The sequence below is a fragment of the Hippopotamus amphibius genome, chromosome 8 (genome assembly GCF_030028045.1).
Source record: "Hippopotamus amphibius kiboko isolate mHipAmp2 chromosome 8, mHipAmp2.hap2, whole genome shotgun sequence".
In the NCBI taxonomy this organism is placed as follows: Eukaryota; Metazoa; Chordata; class Mammalia; order Artiodactyla; family Hippopotamidae; genus Hippopotamus; species Hippopotamus amphibius.
Genome location: NC_080193.1, coordinates 56,598,774 through 56,623,314, shown reverse-complemented (window position 1 = coordinate 56,623,314; position 24,541 = coordinate 56,598,774). Strand labels below are relative to the sequence as shown.

Genomic DNA, 24,541 nt, shown 5'->3' with positions numbered 1-24,541 from the left:
ATCCAATCAACCATCTCAGGAGAAACCAGAGGGGAGACACAGTTATCCAGAAAAGACGCTTGGAGGGTGCTCTTCTTGATGGCTTGGACCCCAGTGAACTACACAGGAGACTGATGAGGTTTTAAGAATTTTATACCATCAGAAATGTTGCCAGGGAATTCCCTGGTGGTCCAGTGGTTGGGACTCTGCTTCCACTGAAGAGGGCATGGGGTTCGATCCCCGGTCGGGGAACTAAGATCCCACATGCCATGTGGCGTGGCCAAAAAAAATAAAAAAGAAAGAAAGAAACTTTGCCAGCCCGGACTGAGAGGTGAGAGAAGGGGCAACATGAAGAAAGAACAAAACTCTGAGGGCAGAGCCGTGATTGCAAAGACCAAGGCTGACAATACCTCCTTGGGCTACAAGGGAGGGGCTGCCACCCCAGCTCGCCCGGAGGACAGTGAGCTTGCTTGCTTCTTCCCACAGTGTCCCACGATCCCAATGATGGAACAGTGAAGTGTCTTTCAAGATTCAGGGAGGAGGTCTAGGGGAAACTGACCCTGATTAGAATTTAGATTTTACTCTTAGTAACAGCAAGATTTTTTTCTTCTAGAGCATTTGAATTATTATGCAACTGAATACATTTTCCTTAAAAATAAGTAAAGGTACTATATAAGATATGTATTATTTATATTACATAGGGAGAAAATATGAATAATATTAAAATAGCAATGAAGACTTTAATTTCTTCAGTTTTATTAGTTTCATTTTCTAGAGTAAACTTCATTTTGTACTTAGAAAAAAATGTTTATTTATAAGGCACATATTATAGTATATTATTATTTATATTACATTGCTCAGGCGTTTTTTGTGTGTCAGGTCCATTACAGTACTAGTGTGGAAAGAGCAGTAACTTGATACAAAAGACCTGATTCCTAGACTTGTTGCTGTCTCTCAATACTTGGACTTTGGAAAGCCTCTTAAGTTCTCTAAGGCTACAGAGACTCTGTAATTCTAAGTATAAATGTCAAGAATGATTACCACAAAAATAATTCTGACACAATTATCAGTTTCGTATACACAAGCAATATACATTGGGTTTTTTAAAATTAACTTGGTGTATTATAGTGTGGAAACTGACACTGACCTTAAAAAACATACATATATTGGGTCATCATCATAAAGCAGCATATTTATGTAAAATTCCCCAATAGACTATGAATGTTTACATTTAAGTGAAAAATCATACTGTGTATCTAAAACCATTTGAAAAGTTCTTTTAAATTACTGAACGTCATGTTTGGTGAAAGACGTAACCAACAGATGCTGACATTTTGAACTGAAAAAAAAAAAATCCACTGGCAACGTTAACCACATCTACAAAATACTTTCACAGCAGCACCTGGTATTTGCACTTTGTGTTTGAATACTGAGTACTAGAGCCTAGCCAAGTTGGCAATTAAAACTAACTATCACAGGCAGTATGTGCTAATTGCTGGATTATTGGTACCTAAAGATCGAAATATCAAATAGGCTTGATGGGAAAGTACAAAGCCATACACAGTGCACCTCTCCTAACCCCTGTCTCCTGCCCGGGCCACCCACCAACCTGACCATGTTTCCTCATCCTGCATTGAAATTCTGCCTAAACTAACATAGTATCTGCCATTTCCACTTCTTTCACTGTTCTTTTCCTCTGTTGCAACTTTCCTTTTTAAATGCCAGCTTTTAGGGGTCAAGACACAGATGCCTGTCATCTCTCCCAGGCCATCCTATTTCAGAGGTGTTTATGTGTTCCCATCACACAAAGCTCTTCTCTCTCATTGAAAACTTGGTTGGGGCTTCTAAGGACACAGGGATGAAAAGAGACAGTGCCACTTACCATGCTGAGTTATTTACTCCTTAACAGTGAAAGAATGGTTTCTATCAGGTGATCAAAAGAATACCTTTGACTTTGCAAAACTTGCATTGAATGAGATTGCACTCTGACCCTGTTTTACTTGGGAAGTACGGCCACAGCCTAACATTTAGCAGTCCCTTACCGCAAGCCATCTTAACATTTACTTCTAGTCTGTTCATAATTTGTTAAAGAACCCCTTTTATGCAGCTCGCAAATACAAAATGAAATCTAAGTTTTCTTTCACACCATTTCTTTTATTTTTTTTAATTTTTTTATTGAAGTGTAGTTGGTGTACAATGTTGTGGTAGTTTCAAGGGTACAGCAAAGTGATTCAGTTATACATCTGTGTGTGTGTGTGTGTGTGTGTGTGTGTAAACACGCACATATATTCTTTTTCAGATTCTTTTCCCTTATAGGTTATTACAAAATATTGAGTAGAGTTCCCTATGCTCTACAATAGGTCCTTGTTGGTTATCTATTTTATAGATAGCAGTGTGTATCTGTTAATCCCAAACTCCTAATTTATCCCTTCCCCGATCCTTTCCCCTTTGCTAACCATAAATTTGTTTTCTATGTCTGTGGTCTACTTCTGTTCTATATATAAGTTCATTTGTATCATTTCTCTTAGATTCCACAAATAAATGATATCCTATGATATTTGTCTTTCTGTCTGGCTTACTTCACTTAGTATCACACCATTTCTCTTAAATGTTTACAGAGATTATGGTATGTGCATGCACACATGCATTTATACACGTGATATTTCTGTGTGTCAGAATATGTGCTTGTGTGTGCGTGTATGTGTAAGATTTTTTGCAGAGGTTGTGTCATTGATTTTCCAGATTACTGTCAGCAAGATAAAATAAGAATTGCCATATTTAACCTTAGCAATAAAACTACTGCCAAGCATTGCAATCTAGCTTTTTGGCTCTTACTGCTAAGATTTCTGTCTTCACATTTATGTTTCCTGTTAGTTCCTGTATCAATTTAGAAAAATGTAAAGGGTAGCTATTAAAAGATATCTGGAAGGTAAAATGAATTTGCTACTCTCAGCAGAAAGGACGTCCATTGTTTAGCTTTCTCCTCCTAAGCAATCATTTGTTTTTCAACTTGCAAAATGAATCTTAAAACAATGCCACATTATGCCACAAAATATTAATAGATGCAATTAATACATTTATATATGTTTGATTCGGTCATTCTTCATTCCCTTTATGTCATTCTTCTTTTAATCTGCTGTGACAGTTCTGTAATGGAGCCCCAGAAATATGACTTTAGGGCAAGCCGTACTACTAATCATCAACGTAGCGCTGTATGTTGTCCAGCAGATACGTATTCTTTTGTCAGCAGGGATGACAGTCTGCAAATTTCTACCCAGAGAAAATGCTTTCCAGGATTGGTTTACAAGCAAAAAATTTAATGGGATGCTAAGTTCAATCACAGTAGGGTTTTTTTTCTTCCTGCTGAGCAGGTCATTGTTTTGTTTTAACTACAGGATACAGGACAGAATTCTTAAAGCAATACAATTACATAAGATATACATATATATATATGCAACATAAATGAAGCCTAAGACCCACTTTTCATTATTTCTATAATTGATCAGCTATATTGGGATCTGCAAGCACCCTGTAAGTTGTATAACAGTGGTCACTTTGGGGGTTCTTGGCTTGAACTAATACCCCCAGTGAAATAATTGATGGCTAGCTATCCAGATTCCATCAGGAACAACATTATAAACAGATCTATTAAACAAACCAATTATTCTTCCAAACTGGCACTTAGCAATGATTGTCACTGTGAAAAAACATTAATAAATGCTTCCAGGATATCCAAGGGGGGCAAGCCAGCTGTCTTTAAAAATATTTGTACAGATCTGAATCAATTTATCTCTGGTAGCATATCCCAGTCCTGTTATCATGGAAAAGTCAACCCTCCCAGTTTTCCATAAATTCACAAGTTTGCAGCACTCAGCTCATTCCGCATGATCCAGGAAAGTCATAATTTTTTTTCTTTGATGGACAGAGGACTACATATTTTGATGTACTATAAAATAGTTAAGGGTGTGGCCTTCCTTGTTAGTGGTAGGTGACCTATTCAATCTATGCATGGTGCATTATTTCTATTATGGCAAGCATTTGAAAGAAAAGCAGTATGGGTTATAAATATTTTATATTCACTGTAATATACTGAAAACAAAAACTGAAAACATCCACTTGAGGTATAGATCCCTCTTCAATGCTATAATTGCAGGAAAAAATTCGGTCGTTGTGTCTTACCTGTCATTTAAAGCATTCATCAGTTCTTGTGAAAATCATAGACATTAGTCAGATTTGTCATCTATTAACAGATCTTAACACACCTATAAATATAAAGACAAACCTACATTATTTCAAAATATTATTATTTACCCAGAACATACCTGGTTCATTATCAAGAAGCATTAGTATATATTGTAATAATTATATAGGATAATGGAAGAGGGTTATACCACGTTTACGGCGAAGGTCTGACTGTCCTAGATCCCAAAAATATCTGTTATAACCTTCAACAGCTCTTAGGAGATTGAAGGGTGAAACACAAGGCCTGCTAGGGTTGCCAGCCCTGAGCACAAGACTTCCAGGTCAGGGATTTAGCACCGACTGAACCTTGGAGCCTGTTTATTGTTAAAAGAAGTGGACGTGTACTTTCAGTCATAAGATGACTAAGTTCTGAGGATCTAGTGTATAGCATGGTGACTAGAACTAATAATACTGTGTTGTATAATTGAAATTTACTAACAACCCTTTCCTAAGTGTTCTCACAAAAAAAAAAAAAAGTGTAACTATGTGAGGGGCTGGGTATGTTAAATTATTTGACGGTAGGAATCCTCTCACAATGTAAGCATATATAAAATCATCAAGTTGTGCAGTTTAAATATATTACAATTTTATTTGTCAATTATACCTCAACAAAGCTGGACAAGAAAAGAAAAAATCAGTTTTGCTAAAAAAAAAATGTAACTTGTCTTATAATGTTATCACACTCTCATTAGTAATTATAAACAAGTCAATATACAATTTGGAACAAGAAAAAAAGGAATATAAATACCAAGATCAATTCATTTTCTTGCCACTAATTCATTCATTTTCAACAATCAACTAGTGTATCTTGGGTTTCATTTCTCTCATCAGAATACAGGTATTAGTTACTCAATTCTGTTCACCCCCTGCCCTGTTGCCTCCCCTGTTTTAGGACTAGCACTCCCTGCTTGATGTATCTATCTAGATATAGACTTAGGCATGTATACACATATTTCCAGGCCCTTATGACAACTATAGATCAGTGGGATGTTATTTATGATCATATGTGTAATGTTTCTTTTCCCTAATCTTCTGCAAGTTGCATAAAGGCAGGCCCTGCACCTGCCCCTGTTCAGCAGTGTGTTCCCAATGCCCAGATACTGCACCTGGAAGGCATTTGATACATACATGTTGAATCAGTGATTAAAAATGAACACATTCAAAAGATACATGCATCCCAGTGTTCACTGAAGCACTATTTACAATAGCCAGGACGTGAAAGCAACCTAAATGTCCGTCAGCAGATGAACGGATAAAGAAGATGTGGGGTGTGTGTGTGTGTGTGTGTGTGTATGTAATGGAATATTAGCCACAAAAAAGAATGAACTCATGCCATCTGCAGCAACATGGATGGACCTAGAAATGATCATACGAAGTGAAGTAAGTCAGACAGAGAGAGACAAATATCATATGATATCACTTTCATGTGGTATCTACAATATGACACAAATGAACTTATTTACAAAACACAGACTCACGAACGTAGAAAAACTTAAACGGTTACCAAAGAGGAAGGGGAGAGGGATAAATTAGGAGCTTGAAGTTAACAGAGACACACGACTACATATAAAGTAGATAGATAACAAGGACCTACTGTAGAGCACAGGGAATCATATTCCATATCTTGTAATAAACTTATAATGGAAAAGAATCTGAAAAACAATATGTATATATATGTATATATGTGTGTATATGTGTGTCTGTATATGTATATCTGAATCACTTTGCTATACATTTGAAACTAACACAGTACTATAAATCAACTATAATTTAATTTTTTAAAAAAAGGAAAAAAAAAGATGAACACATGCGTTTGTGACCAAGGTTCCTGGCCTCCCCACTTCTCCCCGGACTACAGAACTCACCTCTTTACAGGTGCTTCTGCCCTTGGACCCGCCTCACTCTAGCTCACTTTCTTACCTCAGAGCCTCCTTCGTCTCCTTGAAGTGCAGCCCCAACCTTTCGTTTTCACCATTTTACTTTCGAGAAGACCAGGCTCAGGAGGGCATGTGGCTTGCACAAGAGGATGGGACCGTAAGTGACAGTACCAGATTTCCATCCCAGGGTTCCTGATCCCAGCTCCTTCCAGGAAATCAAAGCATTGCTCTTCCCATTGCTTGCTTTTCCCTGCTTCAGTTCTCACCTGTTCTGATTGAGTTCATCGCCCCGGCTTCTTTCATTCACTTGTTCACTCTTAGAACGATCTTTCTACTTAGGTACATTCAGCCACTGGAGAATGTGCCAACAGGTTCTTCTCTGCAATGCACAGACTTCATTGGGGCACTCCACTTTTTCTCTCAGTCCAATAATTTGCAAGTGCCATGTGGGAGTACAGTAGCACTCATGTGATTGCAGCCAAAGATAAAAATCAGTGAAGCCATAAACTTACTCCTGCAAAAATAAAGTGGGAATGTTTCTAAACTATTTCAGGTTTCCCACTTTCTTAAACAAGGTGTGTTAAGGTCATCAAGTCTCTTGAGCTGTATTTTGAGGGAGTGAGCTTGAAGAGCTAGGCTTCAACTACCCAGGACACTGAAGCGTCTCCTTCTCCCCTGGTACCGCGTGTAAGTGAAGAGTTGATGGGGCTAAAGTTAGAATTGCTAAACCCTGGGAACTTCCCTGGTGGTCCAGTGGATAAGACTCTGGGCTCCCAATGCTGGGGGCAGGGGGATGGTTCAATCCCTGGTCAGGGAACTAGATCCCACATCCTGCATGCATGCCGCAACTAAGAGTTTGCATGCCACAACTAAAGAAGTCCACGTGCCACAACTAAGGATCTCACATGCTGCAATTAAGACCCAGCACAGCCAAAAAAAAAAAAAAAAGCAATTGCTAAACCCTGGACTAAGACAGCAAGGCTGGTCTTGATATTTCATCCACAAGTGCTTCTTCAAATAATAAATTAAAAATACCACCTGTTAGGATTGCAGTAGGATAGAGCTACCTGAACTGATCATGGCATGGTATACACTGAATGGAATTAGAACCCCAGAAACTCACAACTTGAAATGCCCTTCGCTTCCTTTCTGTTACTCATGGGTGTAGACAAATGTCCTCCCCCTCTACTCCACCGCCCCCCCACAGTTTAGGACCCATCCCAACATGCCTCTACCGGGAAGGAACAAAGCTATCACAAGGATAGACATATAGAAGACGGTTATCCCATAATTATAGCAAAGGTTTGACTGTCTCAGATCCCAAGAGAAACCAAGTAGCAGTCATGGTCCTGCAGCATCCAGCTTACTATGAATGCAGAACACTGCTTTGTGAGGCTCTCTTTCCTTAGCTTCATTCCCCTTGGTAAACAGACCTGCAAAGAAAGCCCCATGTAAATATTGATACTGACTCCCTGGATGTATAGAGTTAAGTCCAATGGACCAGCTCCAAAACTGAGAAAAGGGACATTTGGATCTAATATATCAAGCAGGTAATTCCGACTCCATGTGAGATATTTATAGACTAAGCTCTTTATTGAGCTACCAATTATCAAAATGGGCCCCATTTTTAAGAAATAAATACCAAATAAATATAAAATAACAATAATAATAATGATGATGACAGACATATTTATAGCACACAATAGTGCCAGAATAATTTATAAATAGTGTAGAATTTCCTAAACAACTGAGGTTATTTTAGCTAATTCAGTGATGTGGTAAAGGGTTATAAAATTGAAATGCTTGAGAGTGCCTGACTTTTTAAAAAAATCAATCCTAAACCAAGCGCCACTGAATTAAATGTAAAATTAAACTAAGCTTATGATAACAAAATGTACAAGCCTTGTGAGAATTCTGAAAGCAAAACAGAAAAAAAAAATCTTCTCTGCCTAAGCCGGAGATTACCATCAACAGTGATTGCCATGTTGCCAGCATGTACCCTTGAGATGAAATGATGAAACTGGCACCTTATTTCTGTATTGTTCCTCCCCAAGGCCCAGTCTAATCACGAGAAAAACATCAGATACACTCAAACGAAAAGGCATTCTTACAAAATGCCCAACCAGTGCTCCTTGAAACATTCAAGGTCATCAAAAACAAGGAACGACCAACAAACAGTCACAGCCAAGACAAGCCTAAAAATTCATGATGACCAAATGTCATGTGGGATCCTACCTAGGATCCTGGAGCAGATAAAAGACATTAAGGAAAAACTAAGGAAATCTAAAGCATGGGCTTTAATTAATAATAAGGTATAAGCATTAGCTCATCAGTTGTGACAAGCGTAATATATAAGATGTTAACAATATAAGAAACTGGGTACAAGGTATGTGGTAAGTCTTTGTACCACACAACTTTCCTGTAAACTAAACTATTCTAAAATAAAATGTTTATTGGAAAATACATAACAAATTACAGTTAAAAAAAAACTTCTGATATAGTATTTGCAGAGGAACACGCTTTTTAGTTTATAAATTATTTCCGTAATTCATGACAGTTCTCACATCTGCTACTATAAAATTCATTGCAGCCTCTCTGCCTCTTGGGAAAAAATGCATTTAATTATCAGTAAAATTCAGCTCCAGCTTGTTATGACGAATGATGTGAACCTGTCAGCTTTTTTCCCCCTAAAAACAAAAGAACTGAAATGAAATACAGTCTTCTTCCTCTCCTTCCTTCCTTCCACCTGCTTCATTTAATTGATGAAGGTTTGAGCTTTTATCAATCTTTTTGAGCTCTTCTGTAAGATGCAGAAAAAGCTAATATGATATCATTGTATCTAGCTAATGTGTGTGCTTTGTGAAATTGATACACCCTGCCAAGACATAAATTACTTAAGCTTTGATAAATGTGTTGAAATCAAGGAATGTTCAAACAGATAAAGCACAGCAATTCTTCTTTTTACTTCCTTTTTTAAACTCCATTTTGCACATGTGGTTCAATGTTTGTGCATTATTATTGTAATATAATGGGACAGAAGACAGCAGTGATGCTGATAGTAGCAGAGAGAGCCCCAGCAAGTACAAAAGTAACAGGGGATACAGCCTTGTGTTTTGCACATAACATCTAACAACCTTGCCTTGGACAGAGTAGTTTGCCAACAGGTTCAGAACCACCTACGGTCCTCTCCCAGCATGCCGTATCACTGAAATTGTCTATATAGGAATGAGGGCGCCTGCCAGACACTTTGTACTTTCAGATCCTTTGCTGACTCACTTGGTAGGCTGAAATCAAAGACCCACAAACACATTTTGTTGGCAAAGAGAGCTCACCTGTCGCTGTGATCTGGACATGACTCAGATGTCAGCAGGACTGGAAACATGAGGCAGCATTTGATTGATGCGCTGGGGTTGAGAAGGTGGATTTCTCCTCTTTAATGTATTGTATGGCACTGGACACGTTGCTTGATTAACCACTAAGCAGTTTCCTGGAGACCTGAGAACCCATATAATCCTTTGAAGACAGTTCTTGGATAGGAGGCACGGAACAATCCTTTGGACCATGCAACAGCCAGCAGTCACTGAATGCCTTTTGCCAGAGGTGGGGCCCAGTCATTTCTGTCCATTCTTATTTTATTTTCTCCATTTTATTTATTTATTTATTTATTTATTTATTTATTTATTTATTGGCTGTGTTGTGTCTTCGTTGCTGCTGCACGGGCTTTCTCTAGTTGCAGACAGCGGGGGCTACTCTTCATTGCGGTGCACGGGCTTCTCATTGTGCTGACTTCTCTTATTGTGGAGCACGGGCTCCAGGCGCACGGGCTTCAGTTGTTGTGGCACTTGGGCTCAGTAGTTGTGGTGCATGGGGTTAGTTGCTCCTCAACATGTGGGATCTTCCCAGACCAGGGCTCGAACCAGTGTCCCCTGCATTCGCAGGCGGATTCTTAACCACTGCACCACCAGGGAAGCCCTCCATCCATTCTTTTATTTAATCTTTACAATCAACCAGCAAAAGAGGTACAGGTGAGAAAATGGGGGCTCACAGCAAACACTTTAAATGAAGGGGTGATAAGGTCATTAGGCACTAAATCCTATGCTTTTTCCACCATGCTGCTTCCATATTGGGAGTATATGGTTGAGTGCAGGGCAGGGCTGTGGTTCATTGAAACCCCAGTCATCCCTGTTTAGGTCTTTTGAGGTTAAGCATGAGCCTTGGGGACTTTGGTCAAACAACTATCTATGTAGACCTCTTTAGGAGAGGGTTCCCTCTCAGCAGTGATGCACGCCTTTAAGAAAATGTTCCAGGGTGAAGGCTGAAGAGGTTACACCAAAGGGAGAGGAAGTTGGGAGAGGAGGTACAATTGTCAGCTTTTTAAGACAACTGGAAATACATGTACCCTTTTAATCATACTTTTCTACTGATACAACATCATCTGATAGCTTTTTTAAATTTGCATTTAGATTTGGAAATCAGTACTTGTTAAGGACTGTTCATGCATTTTAGAGTAATAAACAAATGAAGTTATATGCAGCTTTTCTCAACTTGTTTAATGTTGTTAAAGGCAGTTACAAATATGATGGTCTACAGCAAAGCAAAAAAATTTAAAAATGCATGTATCTACTTTTTTATCTAAGGAACTATCAGTGACTGTTTTCGTTGGAACAGAGAACGATTATAGATCTGTGCTTAAGAGTTAAATTGTATTATTTTATTACAGGCCAACCTTAAAATCAAGGGCTCCTTGAGCAGGTTTGAACCTGAAGAGTATTGTGTTAGAATATATTTTTTAGGAATAAAATTTCATTTTAAGTTCTTATATGGAGAATCTTTTCTGAAGAATTGAAGAGCCTTTCTAAAAGCAAATAATCACGTCTAATTTATCTGTTTGATAAGCTTAGTTTTTTTTTTTTTTTCACACTCATATCTCCTAGAGTGATTCACATGTGTTTGGGTCAAGTTGCTGCAACATGTTACTACAAAGAAAATCTTTAGTTTTTTTTTAAGTCAATAAATGACTTTTTGGGACTTCCCTGGTGGTCCAGTAGCTAAGGCTCGGCAATGCCAATGCAGGGGGCCTGGGTTCAATCCCTGGTCAGGGAATGGCTCCCACATGCTGCAACTAAGAGTTTGCATGCCACAGCTAAAGCTCCCATGTGCCACAAATAAGACCTGGCACAGCCAAATAAATAAATATTTAAGAAATGTAAAAATACATGACTTTTTGAGTAGTTATTATTGAGTTTTCTCAGAACCATCACACCAGAAGTCCTAACGATAAGAGAAGGATCTCATAATGTCTATCTCACAATAGGGCCCATCATGTATTCTAAAATCCACCGATATCAGCTAATTTGAGTCTCTACATGATTGAAAACTTGTCATTGAACAATGGGTTCAACGTTGATAGGTTTTCTATAACAGAAAAAGAAGGGGGAAATCAGGCAAAGCACTAAATCAAGAAAAATGATCCAGGCAGAAAAAACTCAGGAAAATGTGTAATGTAAACCAAACATTTTAAGAAAAAAAGGGAGCATATTTTCTCTTGGTAGCAAAGAGTGTTGTCATACTTGTAAGCAAAAAAATATTTATGAATGGAAAATGGATCTTAATTCTGCTAATAAAATATTTATCGGGAGCATGGTGTGTAAAATTAAGAATTGAGATTTTTTTTTTTAAGCAAGCTAAAAGGGGGAATTTACCCTATGAAAGAGAGAAAGGAAGGCAGGAGCAAAGGAAGAAGTTAGGAAGTTGTACAAATAGGGGAGTTGAGATCAGGAAGTAAAGGCGGAGTTCTTGTGTACCAGCGATTCTCGGGAATGGTAGGTGTGACTGTCAGCATTGAGCAAGCAAAGTACATCTCAGGAAATACTGAAAACAGATAAAAAATAGATAATAGAGAGCAAGAATCATAAGCACAGAGAAGAGAAATTGGACCTTGATCAATAAGGGGTTTCTTATCTGCCCATGTGTCCTTGAACATCTCCCTGGAAAGAGGACGGGGCAAGTCACTTGGACCAGGTTGCATCAGTTCTCAGGAAATTTGAGTCATATCTGGAGCCAGTACTGACCTCCATGGGTTGGGTGACCAGTTGATCTGAATGAGGTTTTGTGCACATTATAGTTAAGAGTGTTCAAAGAAAGAAAGCTAGTTACAGTATCAGAAATACCCAGAATATTTTGAGCCAGAAATCCTGAGTAATGATCCCTCTTTTCCTGGTGAACATGCCAGTCCTTCAACACCAGGAGAGAGAAAGAAGTATCGACTCAGGATGTGTGAGCCCCTGAGAAGAGGTAGTATGGATTTAGGTTTTCAAGACAGTAAGAACGTGCAGCATATCGATTTTAAAAACTTCAGTAATTTAAGTAGAGAAGAGAATTTTTAAAAATACTAGATATGAGTGGGCAAAGCTTTCAGGAAATTAATCAAAGGGACCAATACATATTATGTGCCCCCTCTGCACCAAAGCAAAAAAAAAAGAAGAAAGAAAAAGAAAAATCCACACATACATTTAAGTCCTTGAATTCCTCCTCTGAAGTGTTTGGGGACAAAGTATAGGTGAAAACACTTCTCACAAAACTCTATTAAGAACTGAAACTTTTATGAATATATGAAATATAACTTCATATTATTAAACTCTACCATATAGTCAAGTGCAATATTTACAATCCAAGCTACGTTTTTTTTTTTTTCAAAATCGGATTGAAAGCAATAATTTTTGTAATAATTTGAGACTGGTTTTACCAGATGCTTTGCCAAGTTTGAAAGCGTTGGGGAAACTGTACATAAACACAGCCTCACTTGTTTCTCATCCTGTTCATCATGCTGACAGTTTTCCAGAGAATCATTACCAGAGTGGTTTGTGCCATTAGAGATAAGAGGCTATCTGTGTTTCCACTAGAAAGCTCTATTTTCCAGACTTTATAACTCAGCCATAAATATTCACTCCAGGCAATAGTTTCATATATTATGATTCTGTCCCTCAATATTCATATTGACTTAACCAAATGATTTTAGAAATCGTGAGGACTCACACTACAAAAAGAATAAGAAGAAAAATCAAATGCAAATAGAGTGCTATGTTTCAGTGGGTATGATTTGAACCAAAATACTGTGGAATCCACCAAACACATGCACATGACTCTTTCTTAGCAATCCTATCTTTCAGGCTATTACTCAGTTGTAATAAAATTTGTTTATCAACAATTAGTTTATTAATTGATTCAAAATATACATTTCCAATTTATTTCTGTTTCTATAAAGGCAGCTAAATTTGAAATTATATGTTTTCAACTAAAACTTTTGTAGAACTTCCTACTCACACTACTTTTTGTGACAGAATTTGAAATTGAGCTATTTCAGAAGTTATGAAATTATATGACATAAGCTTTTGAATATAATACTAAATATTGATATTTGCGCAGGGTGGTCTTCTTCACCCGATCTGTTTTTTCATACTCATATTCAGATGGTTTCTAGCTCCATGGTAGAAACCTCAGCATTCTAGAGTTGTTTTCTACCTAAAGGAAAAGACTTTACAAATTTAATGTTTTTATCAAATAATAAACCAAAATATGCTATTTCCCCAGTTTGGGAAGATAGAATTGTAAAGATTAGGAAACAGAGACTAAAACCACATCAACCCATTAAAATGAAATACAGTCAATCCTGGGTATCCTGGAGGCTTGGTTTCAGGATCCCCTTGGATACTAAAATCCAGGGATGTTTAAGCCCCTCACATAAAATAGTTTAGTATTTGCATATAACCTATGCACATCCTCCTGTATATTTTAAATCGTCTCTAGATTACTTATAATACCTAATGTAACGTAGATAGTTGCCAGACTATGACAAATTCAAGTTTTGCTTTTTGGAAATTTCTGGTTTGGGGGGGATGAGTTGGAGGGGTTTTTGTTTGTTTGTTTTTAATTTCAAGTCAGTGTTGGTTGAATCCACTGGATTCAGAACCTGTAGATACAAGAGCCGATTATACTCTCTTCTTAATCGCATCATTTCCATTTTTGTACTCACGGATTTACGTTGCTTGAATTGAATGGTCATCTTGGTACACGGTGGAGCCCAGCTGTGTGTGTGAAATGCTATTTAGCAGGAATTGAAATAAAATTACAAGAATTAACTGGGTGCTTCGGCTTTGGAATGTGTGCACTCAAAGCCTAACCTAAGGTGTGTTTCTCTTTCTTCTTTTTAAACAGCTATTTTGTGACAGTAAAAAGGTGGTGCACGCCACGGAGGGGCTGGATTGGGAGGACAAAGATGCTGCGGGGACACTGGTGGGAAACGTGGTGCACACAAGGATCATCAACCCTCTGCGCCTGTTTGTTAAACAGTCTCCAGTCCCCAAGCCCGGACACTTGGCGTATGCAGACAGCATGGAGAACTTTTGGGATTGGCTGGCCAACATCACGGAAGTTCAGGAGCCCTTGGCCAGAACTAAACGGAGGCCAATAGTGAAAACGGGAAAATTTAAGAAAATGTTTGGATGGGGCGACTTCCATTCCAACATTAAAACTGTGAAACTCAACCTCCTCATCACGGGGAAAATCGTTGACCATGGAAATGGAACCTTCAGTGTTTATTTCCGACATAATTCCACAGGCCTGGGCAATGTTTCAGTGAGCTTGGTACCCCCCTCCAAAGTGGTGGAATTTGAAGTTTCCCCACAGTCTACCTTGGAGACCAAGGAATCCAAATCTTTCAATTGTCGCATTGAGTATGAAAAAACAGATCGGGCGAAGAAGACTGCCCTGTGCAACTTTGACCCGTCCAAGATCTGCTACCAGGAGCAGACTCAGAGCCACGTTTCCTGGTTGTGTTCCAAGCCCTTCAAGGTCATTTGCATCTACATTGCCTTTTACAGTGTTGATTATAAACTTGTGCAAAAGGTCTGTCCTGACTACAATTACCATAGTGAGACTCCATACTTATCTTCTGGATGAATCTTTCCACAGCCAATAGAAAGGAAGGACAAATATATATTCAGTTAGAATGACCAAGAACCAAGCCGGCTCTTCATGATAAAGGATCCCTTTTGTTTCTGGCAGTGAACCTGCATTCCCTCTAAGGTTTTCAAATTAAAAAAAGAAAGAAAAAGAAACATCTTTAAATGTGAATTGTGTTTGTTTTGATCATAAGTACCTTAATCTAAAGAGTCAAACTGTGTATGAAGCCATCGCTCTCACGTAGGCGGGCTAAGTCCTCCAGATATTATTGTTTCTCTAAGAGTCGACGGTAGAGCAACGTGTAACAGGAAAGAACCAAATTATGCATGTGATAAACATCGCTCTTGAAATGAGCCAGCCTTTGAAATATGTTTCGGAAAGTTACCTTAAAAATAGCAGATTCAGTAAAGTCACTGAAAAGATTGTATTTGATAGATGAATCACATTTCTGACATCAAATTCTTTTTTTATTGCTGTCTTTTCTCACACATCTGTGCTGTTACTGATATGAGAGATGAAGAGGTAGAATTTGTTTCAAAACTCATGTGTGAAGTTACAGTGCCACAGGGGAACGAAATACATTATTAACTGAGCTAGAGTTGAGTGGAGTGGGATTTAAACACTTAACCCTGGGTTGGTCACCATCCTTAGGCTTCTCATCTGAGTAGCAATATTAGTGTATTAAGAAAGCAAATCTGGATCTATTGTAAGTCAGTTCAACAATAATGACGATCAGGGTGTTTTTAGAATGTTTTGCCAAATTCAATGATGTGAGGTTGTCAAAAATATCATAAATCTGTATTCACCCTATAACCTCATTCTACTCATTTGGTAGTATGATTTTTATATACTTGTGTGTGACAACGCTGAAATTGAGAGAAAGTGATTGTTTTCTAGGCTAGAATGGGAAAGAAATTGGAACTAGAGGGAGGGAGTTCTGGGATAATGTGTTCATTATTTCTAGCCTCTTAGGTTCAGTTCTTCTAGCATTTAGTTATTTACATAAGGGATCAGATGGTGGAAATAAAGAGCATATTTAAACATTGCTAATTATTAAGTGTTAATAACCAAGATATCTGACTCACCAGGCTTTTGAGATGACTTCCTAATTAATGTTGCTTCACAACCACGTCCTCCTTATCTTCTCTGAAGGGGTCAGCGGTCATCCTGTGTCAAAGAACTGGATGGTCTTTGAATGAGCACAGAAGGATAGTCTGGCTGACCAGTGCAAAGGTTTCTAGAGCTTGTAAGACTCATGGAATGGTTATTCTTTTTTACAATAGATGTTAACTTTTTCCCCCTTCTTATCTGTAAAATATCAGTTAAAGTAAAACTTTAAATTGAGGACTGAAGGAAGACCAGTCCTAACCAACAAAAAGGCTCTTATTATGTTGTTCAAACAGCTAATAGCTTGCATCTCTATTTTGCATCTCCATCTCTTTCATTTTCCTGGTGATATCTGCACAGTGTTTGGTTTTTGTCTTTTGTAAAAATTGTACTAGACTTAGTGTGTGGTAGTACAGGCTTGAAATTTTTGCTCTGAGTTCATCGGGTGCTTTTGTAATCTTGTGGTTGGTGTGAAATACTTTGAGACATCTTTTTATTTTCACCTAGAAGCAAGATTAAAATACTATTTATTGTAAAATATGTGGGAAGCATATATGTATATACACTTAGAATTTTCCGTGTACAGAGAAAGTATGTGTACACATTTCTATGTAAATAAAAAGAATTTGCTAAATCTGTCACATGACTTCAGGGTGTGTTTTTTTAAGGTTTTTTGTCTTTTAAGACTGTTCTTATTTCTTTTCCTCACAGTGGTTTAGTGTGTGTGTGTGTGTGTGTGTGTGTGTGTGTGTGTGTGTGTGTTTTATCAACTGAGAATTAAGATTTTCCATATGTTCATAGTAAGCAGAGCAGCTAGGCTATGGAGATTTTAAAGCAGAGTAAAAGAATAACACATATAAACCTCTTGACCCATAGCCTGGCTTCTAGTAAAAATTCTGTAATTGTGAGCTGCCATTATAATTATTATTATGACAAATGAAATGTTATTTAAAACTATCTGATGTTCAAAAGTTGAGTGGTATCAACATATCTATGCAAAGAAAAAAAACTAAATCAGTCTACATGATTCTTAGATTTTAGCAGGATTTGTGCAATTAGAAAAGAAAGAGAGAAAGTTCCCCAGGCATATTTTTTAATTGGCATAGAACATACACCGTATGTATTTTTTAGTCGTAGTTTCATTTCAAAGCCTACATAATTGTCAGTAATGGTACTTGGCACAATATAAATCAGATTCCATTTAAACATGCAAATGCACACATTTCTATAAAACCATTTTTGCCTCTGAGTACCGCAGTTGAGGAAAAGGACATTCATGAAATCTAATTTTATACCCAATCACAAGTTGTTCAAAATGTAATTTTCCTTTTAAAAATCAAAATTAAACTAATAGATGAACTCCTGGAAATAATATAACATTGTGTGTCAATTATGCCTCAATAAAAAAATTAATTTAAAAAATAAAAAACCACTAGCAGAAATGTAATCTTCAGGGAGATGTTAGGTGTCTTCTCAGCATCTCTTGAGGCCAGCTATTTACAAGAAAGCAAACTAATTTGAAGACCTTTTCACCCCTCCATGGATACAATCTTATTACTCATCACCAAGCAGAACCAGAAAAGAAGTCATATTTCCACGACTATGGACAATGTGATCATACCAACTACATGTCCTGTAAAATCTGGGGAAGAGAAAAAACCTGTGGACAGCATGTAGCACAGCAGCAATCAGTAGAAAGGAAACAGTTTTCTTTCTTCCTACTGCTTCTTGGAATTTCAACACATTCTTGTGATCTAGAATAACAGAGCAATAGTGAGTGTGGTTCTCTGACATGACTGCTCGTAAGGGGACCTGAATCATATCACATTCTATTCGTTAATGTTTATTCCACAACACCAGTCTTCTTTGCTTTATATGACCCAGATGCTACATGCTATATTATAAACACAATTGCTACATCTTAAACAATCCACAATTGGCTAATTTTTTCTCCGTGCAAGACATGGTTCTGGGGGCTTCCTAGGTGGTGCAGTGGTTAAGAATCCGCCTGCCCATACAGAGGACACGGGTTCAATCCCTGCTCCAGGAAGATCCCACATGCTGTGGAGCAACTAAGCCCATGCGCCAAAAAAAAAAACAAGACATGGTTCTGCTGGGCGGGAGCTGTCATTATAGCTTAGAGAGTCCTGATATTCAAAGTGTGATCGGAACATCAGCAGGATCACCTGTAAGCTTATTTGAAATACAGAATCTCAGATCCTATCTCAGACACCGAATTGGAGTTTTCATTTTAGCAAGATCCCCATGTGACTTATATTTACATTAAAGACTGAGAACTACTTCCTGAGAAACTCTGATTTAGTAAATGGAGTTTGTAAATTGGGAAATTGAGAATCTGCATCTTATTTAAGCACCCTAGGTTGTGCTGATTCAAAAAGGCTTCTGACAATACTTTTAAAAAGGTTGAAGGAACCGACCCTTTTAAAAATGAACATTAAACTAATAGATTGATAACCAAATAAAGTAATCAAACCAACATTAACGTATAGAAGAGTAATATTTCAAAGAGAGTGCAGCCTGCACTGTCTTCTGGTTCAGCCCTCTCATTTGACAGACAAGGAAAACCAAGGCTCCATCAGAGTAAAGGACGTGCCCAGTTGGTAAGTGACAAAGTCTACTGAAATGCAGGTCTCCTGACTCCTTGTCCCAGGTTTTGTGTTATAGCAGAAATGTAATTGAAGCAGATATTCAAAACAAAACAAAAATAATTGCAGTGACTTTATAGCAAGATGTGATCCAGAAGCCAAAACTGAACATGAAATTGGCTGGAAATGCTCTTTTTCCAGAATCCTCAGGATTGTGATTTCTCTATGAACACAGAATTTTCTAAAGCTAAAACTATAGAAAAATAAAGTCAGAATAAATCCATTATGTCCAAAGATGAGCATCCTAGGATGTATTAGAGGTATGACTGGTTAAGAATTAACAGCAGTTACTACACTTGACAGAATTTTCAACTGATTTTAACACCTGAGAATATATTTTCATAGAAATAGGTAAATTGTGCGGAAAGCCTTAATGGCCTAAAGGTCCAATTTTGCTTCATAAAGAATCTTAAATTAATTCACTGCCTATAAAATAGGGATGGAGTCATGCATTTTTACTTGCAGCAAAAGTATAGTTAACCCCAAGTTAATTAATCAGAACTTTCAGTGAATGGAAATTTTATGTTCCCAATTGTCAGTGAAAAATCACAGGCAAACAAACTCTTGTTACAGATTTTTTTTCTTCATAAAAATCTTGTAAAGGATCTTCAAGGGTCATTTCATATTCACCTCATGTCCTACCCCATACTGTGAGGTCTGGAACCCTGGGAACATATCCTGTTCTGCTTCATTTGTAATCTTCTCTTTCCGTTCAGCTCCCCCATAAATAGTCTGTAATCTTTTCTCAGAAAGAATGAGTTAACTGCGTCTGCTACAGCACTGGGCAAACTGTCTGGTACGTAGTAGGTACTTGATCAATATCTGTCACTTGATTTTTAAAAAATCTCCAGTGAAAAACAGATTATTCAACACCCCCTCTACCCACCTGACATGAGTTATCTTGTACCATTTCCAACAGGAAGACATTGCTCCAGCTGAATGCGATACTCATTGAATGCTAGCTCCCAGAACCACAGAAACTTAAAAGATGGAAACATTTTTGGAAGTGATCTAGAGTAGGTTTTATTTATCAGATAAAGAATCGATGACCTCCAGGGGGAGGGGAAGCTGGGACATAGTGAGAGAGTAGCGTCGACGTATACACACTACTAAATGTAAAATAAATGGCTAGTGGGAAGTTACTACAGAGCACAGGGAGACCAGCTTGATGCTTTGTGAAGACTTAAAGGGGTGGGATACAGAGGTTGGGAGAGAAGCTCAAGAGGGAGGGGGGATATACATATACATGTGGCTCTTTCACTTTGTTGTACCGCAGAAACTGACACAATACTGTAAAGCAATTATACTCCAATAAAGATTTAAAAAAGAAAATAAAGAATCAGTGACCTGATGAGGTTTAACAGCCTGGCTATTTTTACTGTTATTCCTGTCTGGATAAAGCCATTCTTTCTCTTCTTTATTCCTCTGAATCACCAATGTTCCATATTTATGATAGAGACTGTCAGCTGTCCACCAGCGTGGAGCCGGCTCCTCCCCCCACTGCAGTGGAAGGGTCAAGGGTGTGGCTGGCCTAGGCTGCATGTCGCTGTCTCTCATGCAGTGAGGTACGGCCTGGTACAGCGTGAGAGAAAGGGAAGTGTGGGCTCATGTAAAAGCTCACTCAGGCTTGTCCGTGCTCTTTTCCCTCTGGCTAGCTCAGATAGATGACCTAAAGGACCTGAGATGCTGCGTAGTGAAGGGAGCAAAACAACTGTCCATCTGAGCATCTTTCCAACCCAGCTAACTGAGAGCCCACTCTGGACTGCTACAGGAGAAATAAATATATATATTATTCTTTAAGCCACTGAATTATTGGGATGGATTTGTTATGGCACCTTAGCATGAGCTAACTAATACAAACATTGCATAAGATCTTCTCTATGTGCTCTAGCCCACTCTGATCTCTGTTTGTTTAATTTCAGTCTATATTAGGCATTGCAGTAATAATTGCATATACACAACTTTTAGCTTGCCTTATTATTTATACTTTATGTGTTCTATCATCCAAAAAATAGTAAGTTCACCAAAGCCAGAGATCACATTTTCCACTTTTTTGGAAAGTCCCACAATGCCCAGATAAATCTATTGCCTTTTAAGTGTTATGTATCTGAAGGTATAATGTATTGAGATAACATAGGAAGTTATGTACTTAAAAACATTTGTTTTACAAACACCCATTAAAAAAACAGAGTTGGTGAATTCTTAAAAGATTCTACTTCACCTAATAAAACAGGGAAGAATGTTTTCTTTTCCGTCTTTATTTTTTGTTAGTGACACACTTATGTGGATCCATAATTCTAAAGGTATCAACATGATATACAATGGAAGTCCTCTCTCCCACCCCTTTTCTATCGTTTCTCTGCTTCCCTCTCCAGAGGAAAACCGTAGTGTAAATGTCTTGTGTATCCTGGCAGAGATAAATGATTATGTTCTGAAGTGTTTTAAATGATTCAAAATGTTTTCAGTTTCCCCAGATTCTTCCTTCTGTTTGTAGCTGTTTAGCTGAAGTGTTATGATGTATTCGTTATTGTTTTCTTTAACTCAACAAATCACTTTCAGATGTCAAGTATTTTTTAATTTAAAAATATTACCCATAATCTCATCACCAATAAAATAAATATGTTTCTTCTCATCTGTACCCATATATATGGATGTGTGTGTACACATGCATTTATATATAGTTTCTATGTAGTTGCAATAGGTACAGTATGGTAATGTAATAAATATACCATTGTATCTTATATGTAAAATTTTTGACTGGAATATAAAGACATTCAGAAAATATAAGAACATTTCCCAAGTAAATCGTGTGAGAGATGGTGCATGGCTCCACATGGCCTCTAAAATGGAACAAGCCCAGGACTATACGAGTAATGCACGCTCTCTACCTTTTCTCTTTCTTGTCATCCACACTACAACAAACAGAGGTCCCATGGAATTGCTCCAATCCCTGAAACAGAAAACAATTTTGCAGAACTTGGTAGGCCGAGGAGAAATTACAAATCTTAATTAAGAGGGTTAAGCTCAGATCCCACTCCCAATAGGATCTAGGAAGGCAGCTCACTCGCAGAGCCCCTCTGGCACTAATGTGGCAAATGCAGCCTACCTTATCACAATCCCACTCTACTCACTTTCTCAAAGAACCGTTCAAATCATAGTATAACAGAGGGAAAGAGTCTATAGGAAAAGGGAGCTAATGTTTATCAATGCTTACTGTGGGTCTGACACCATCCTAGAGAATTTTCAAACAAGTACAGACTTTGGAGTTAGTTCAACCTAGATTTGTGTCTTGAGTGTCATTTAATAGCTGTGTGACCTTGAGCCAGTTACTCAACTTCCCTGAGTTTTCTCATCTTCAAAACAGAGTTAGAATACTTAGCTCATAGCAGTGTTGAGGTGGAAGTAAATATCACATAGATTATGAGCTGAACAGATGATAAGAATCTTAAAGCACAATACTCTTTTTTTTTTTTTTTTTTTTTATTGGCTGTGTTGGGTCCTTTTTTTTTTTTTTTCTTTTTCTTTTTTTTTTGCTGTGCATGGGCTTTCTTTAGTTGCGGTGAGTGGGGGCTACTCTTCGTTGTGGTGCACGGGCTCCTCATTGCCATGGCTTCTCTTGTTGCAGAGCATGGGCTCTAGGCACGTGGGCTTCAGTAGTTGCAGCACATGGGCTCAATAGTTGTGGCGCACAGGCTTAGTTGCTCCGTGGCATGTGGGATCTTCCTGGAGCAGGGCTCGAACCCGTATCCCCTGCATTGGCAGGTGGATTCTTAACCACTGTGCCACCTAGGAAGCCCACACAATACTCTTTTTATTATTTTCTTGCTACCAATACTTTTATACAAGTGCAGACATACCAAAGCCTGTGTAAATAATTAGACTTCATTCAAAATCCCTCCCTCAAAACTACCTGGTATATCAGTGAAAATGTTCTTATTACTAGGCTTAAAGCAATATATGCAAGTAAACAGGTAGTTGGACTTCTCAGGTGTCTTCAGAGAGATGTCTACTTAAGATGTTTTCTTTCTTTATTTGGAAGAAGTTGAATATTTAGACATAATATCTTGCATAGAGAAAATCAAAGATTTTAAAAACAAGGGACAGTTGACTTATTATAAAGCCCAGATGTCTTTTAAGTATAGAGCAGATATTGCACTAAACAAAAAGGTAAAGCAAAAGTAAATTACTTTTACTTAGTTATAAATGCTGTTTGACCAAAACAATATCTATGTATAGTGGGGGCACCTACTGGATGGTCTTGCCACCCCCATCTTTTCCTATCAGTTTTACTTTGGCATAATCGATGTAGTGACATTGCTGGATCCCAGCAGCTATTTTGTACAATGTGACCTTGCCAGTTGGATTCTTTCAGTAGCGCTGGAAATGAGCACCTCTTGCACACTGAGCCAGTCAGAAGTTTTCTCTGGGAATGTAAAGGTAGAACCAAGAGACACTTAGGGACTGTTAGCCATGATGTTTCCAACATGAAGGTAAAGAAGCAAACGAAGCTGTGCTACAGAAAGAGAAAGAGGGAAGCAAACAGCAATAAGCAGAGATGAGAAACAGCAAGCATGCAAGTCTCTTATTCCAGTTCATTGCCAGGGGCCAACTGCAGTCCCTGCCTTTGGGTTCAGAGAGACTACTCTATGTATCACTTTAATAAATGTTCTTTTTTTCCCTATAGATAACTGTATTAGCCAGTGTTATAGCAAGAAATAAAGGTCACCCAGATCATCTGAGAATTCTGTAGAAGAAGTAACTATCCCCACTTATTTCACTTTAGGCTTGGCCATGTTACATACTTTGGCCACTTGGATATGAGTAGACTTGACCTTTGTCCTATCCAAGCAGAAGATTTATACGTAATTACAGGGTTTGTGTTGGCCCTCCTTCTTGAGTTGCTGCCCTCTGTCGTGAAAACATCATATCCTTTCAGCCTGGGATTTAAAATGGGAAGACACTTGGAATTTGATCCACAGCTGACCCACACACCTCATGTAACATGAGCCAAAAACAAGTGTCTATTGTTTTAAGCCCCTGAAACTCTTCAGTTGTTTGTTGCCACAATAAAAACTGACAAATACAGCGAGGCACCCATAGATGAGCAAATACCTGGAAGGCATCGGTACCTTAGGTTCAAGAAATAAAGGAAGACATAGTATGTTGAGAGCCAACAAGAGCTGCAGGAGTGAGGAAAACCTAGGGGGAAGCTGTGGTCTGGGGAATGCAACCACTGCTCAAAGAGGAGCAGAGGAAAGAAATGAATATCCAGGTCTCTCCCTCCTCTTACCTTCGTTCATATTTGACAGCACCTCCTACTGTCAAAACCAACCAGAGGTCAATCAACAAGATGGTCCACGAGAATGAGCCCAGAGGACTCAGCACCCCAGTGCACAGAGCAACGCGATGGCAGACACGAGCCATTAGCCGTAAAGGCAGGGAATGGATGGAGAACAGGAAGGACAAGGGTAGAATAACTTCAAAATAACTCAAACATATTTATGATGCATGCAACCCAGAGTCCTACAAATGTAAAAGATAAATTTTACTTACACCAAGAACTAGTGAGAGATACATAACGATTTGAGATCATCCTCTCAGTAGAAAAGAAAGTGGAGACCATAGGTTACTAGTAGTCTATAAGCTACTTTTTCGAGAGGAAATAACTTGATGGGAAGAGGAATCACATTTTATTGAAGCTGATTCCAT

The 24,541-nt window shown here is 38.1% G+C and overlaps 1 protein-coding gene across 1 annotated transcript; it reads left to right on the top strand.

The window, feature by feature from the left end:
* The first annotated feature begins 327 nt into the window (after positions 1 to 327).
* On the top strand, positions 328 to 16,807 carry NXPH2 (neurexophilin 2). Its single transcript, XM_057746479.1, has 3 exons — positions 328 to 439; positions 6,080 to 6,255; positions 14,313 to 16,807. Exons 1-3 carry the CDS (start codon positions 328 to 330, stop codon positions 15,054 to 15,056), a joined length of 1,032 nt encoding a protein of 343 aa, XP_057602462.1. The 3' UTR covers positions 15,057 to 16,807.
* Positions 16,808 to 24,541: the final 7,734 nt, after the last annotated feature.

What these genes read in the sequence shown, in the direction of transcription:
- NXPH2 (XM_057746479.1), top strand. Translation starts at nt 328, where the DNA reads ATGAAGAAAGAACAAAACTCTGAGGGCAGAGCCGTGATTGCAAAGACC. An exon ending in CCCAGCTCGCCCGGAGGACA is followed by an intron (nt 440 to 6,079) that starts GTGAGCTTGCTT and finishes CCCGGACTACAG; the next exon opens with AACTCACCTCTTTACAGGTG. An exon ending in TTGCACAAGAGGATGGGACC is followed by an intron (nt 6,256 to 14,312) that starts GTAAGTGACAGT and finishes CTTTTTAAACAG; the next exon opens with CTATTTTGTGACAGTAAAAA.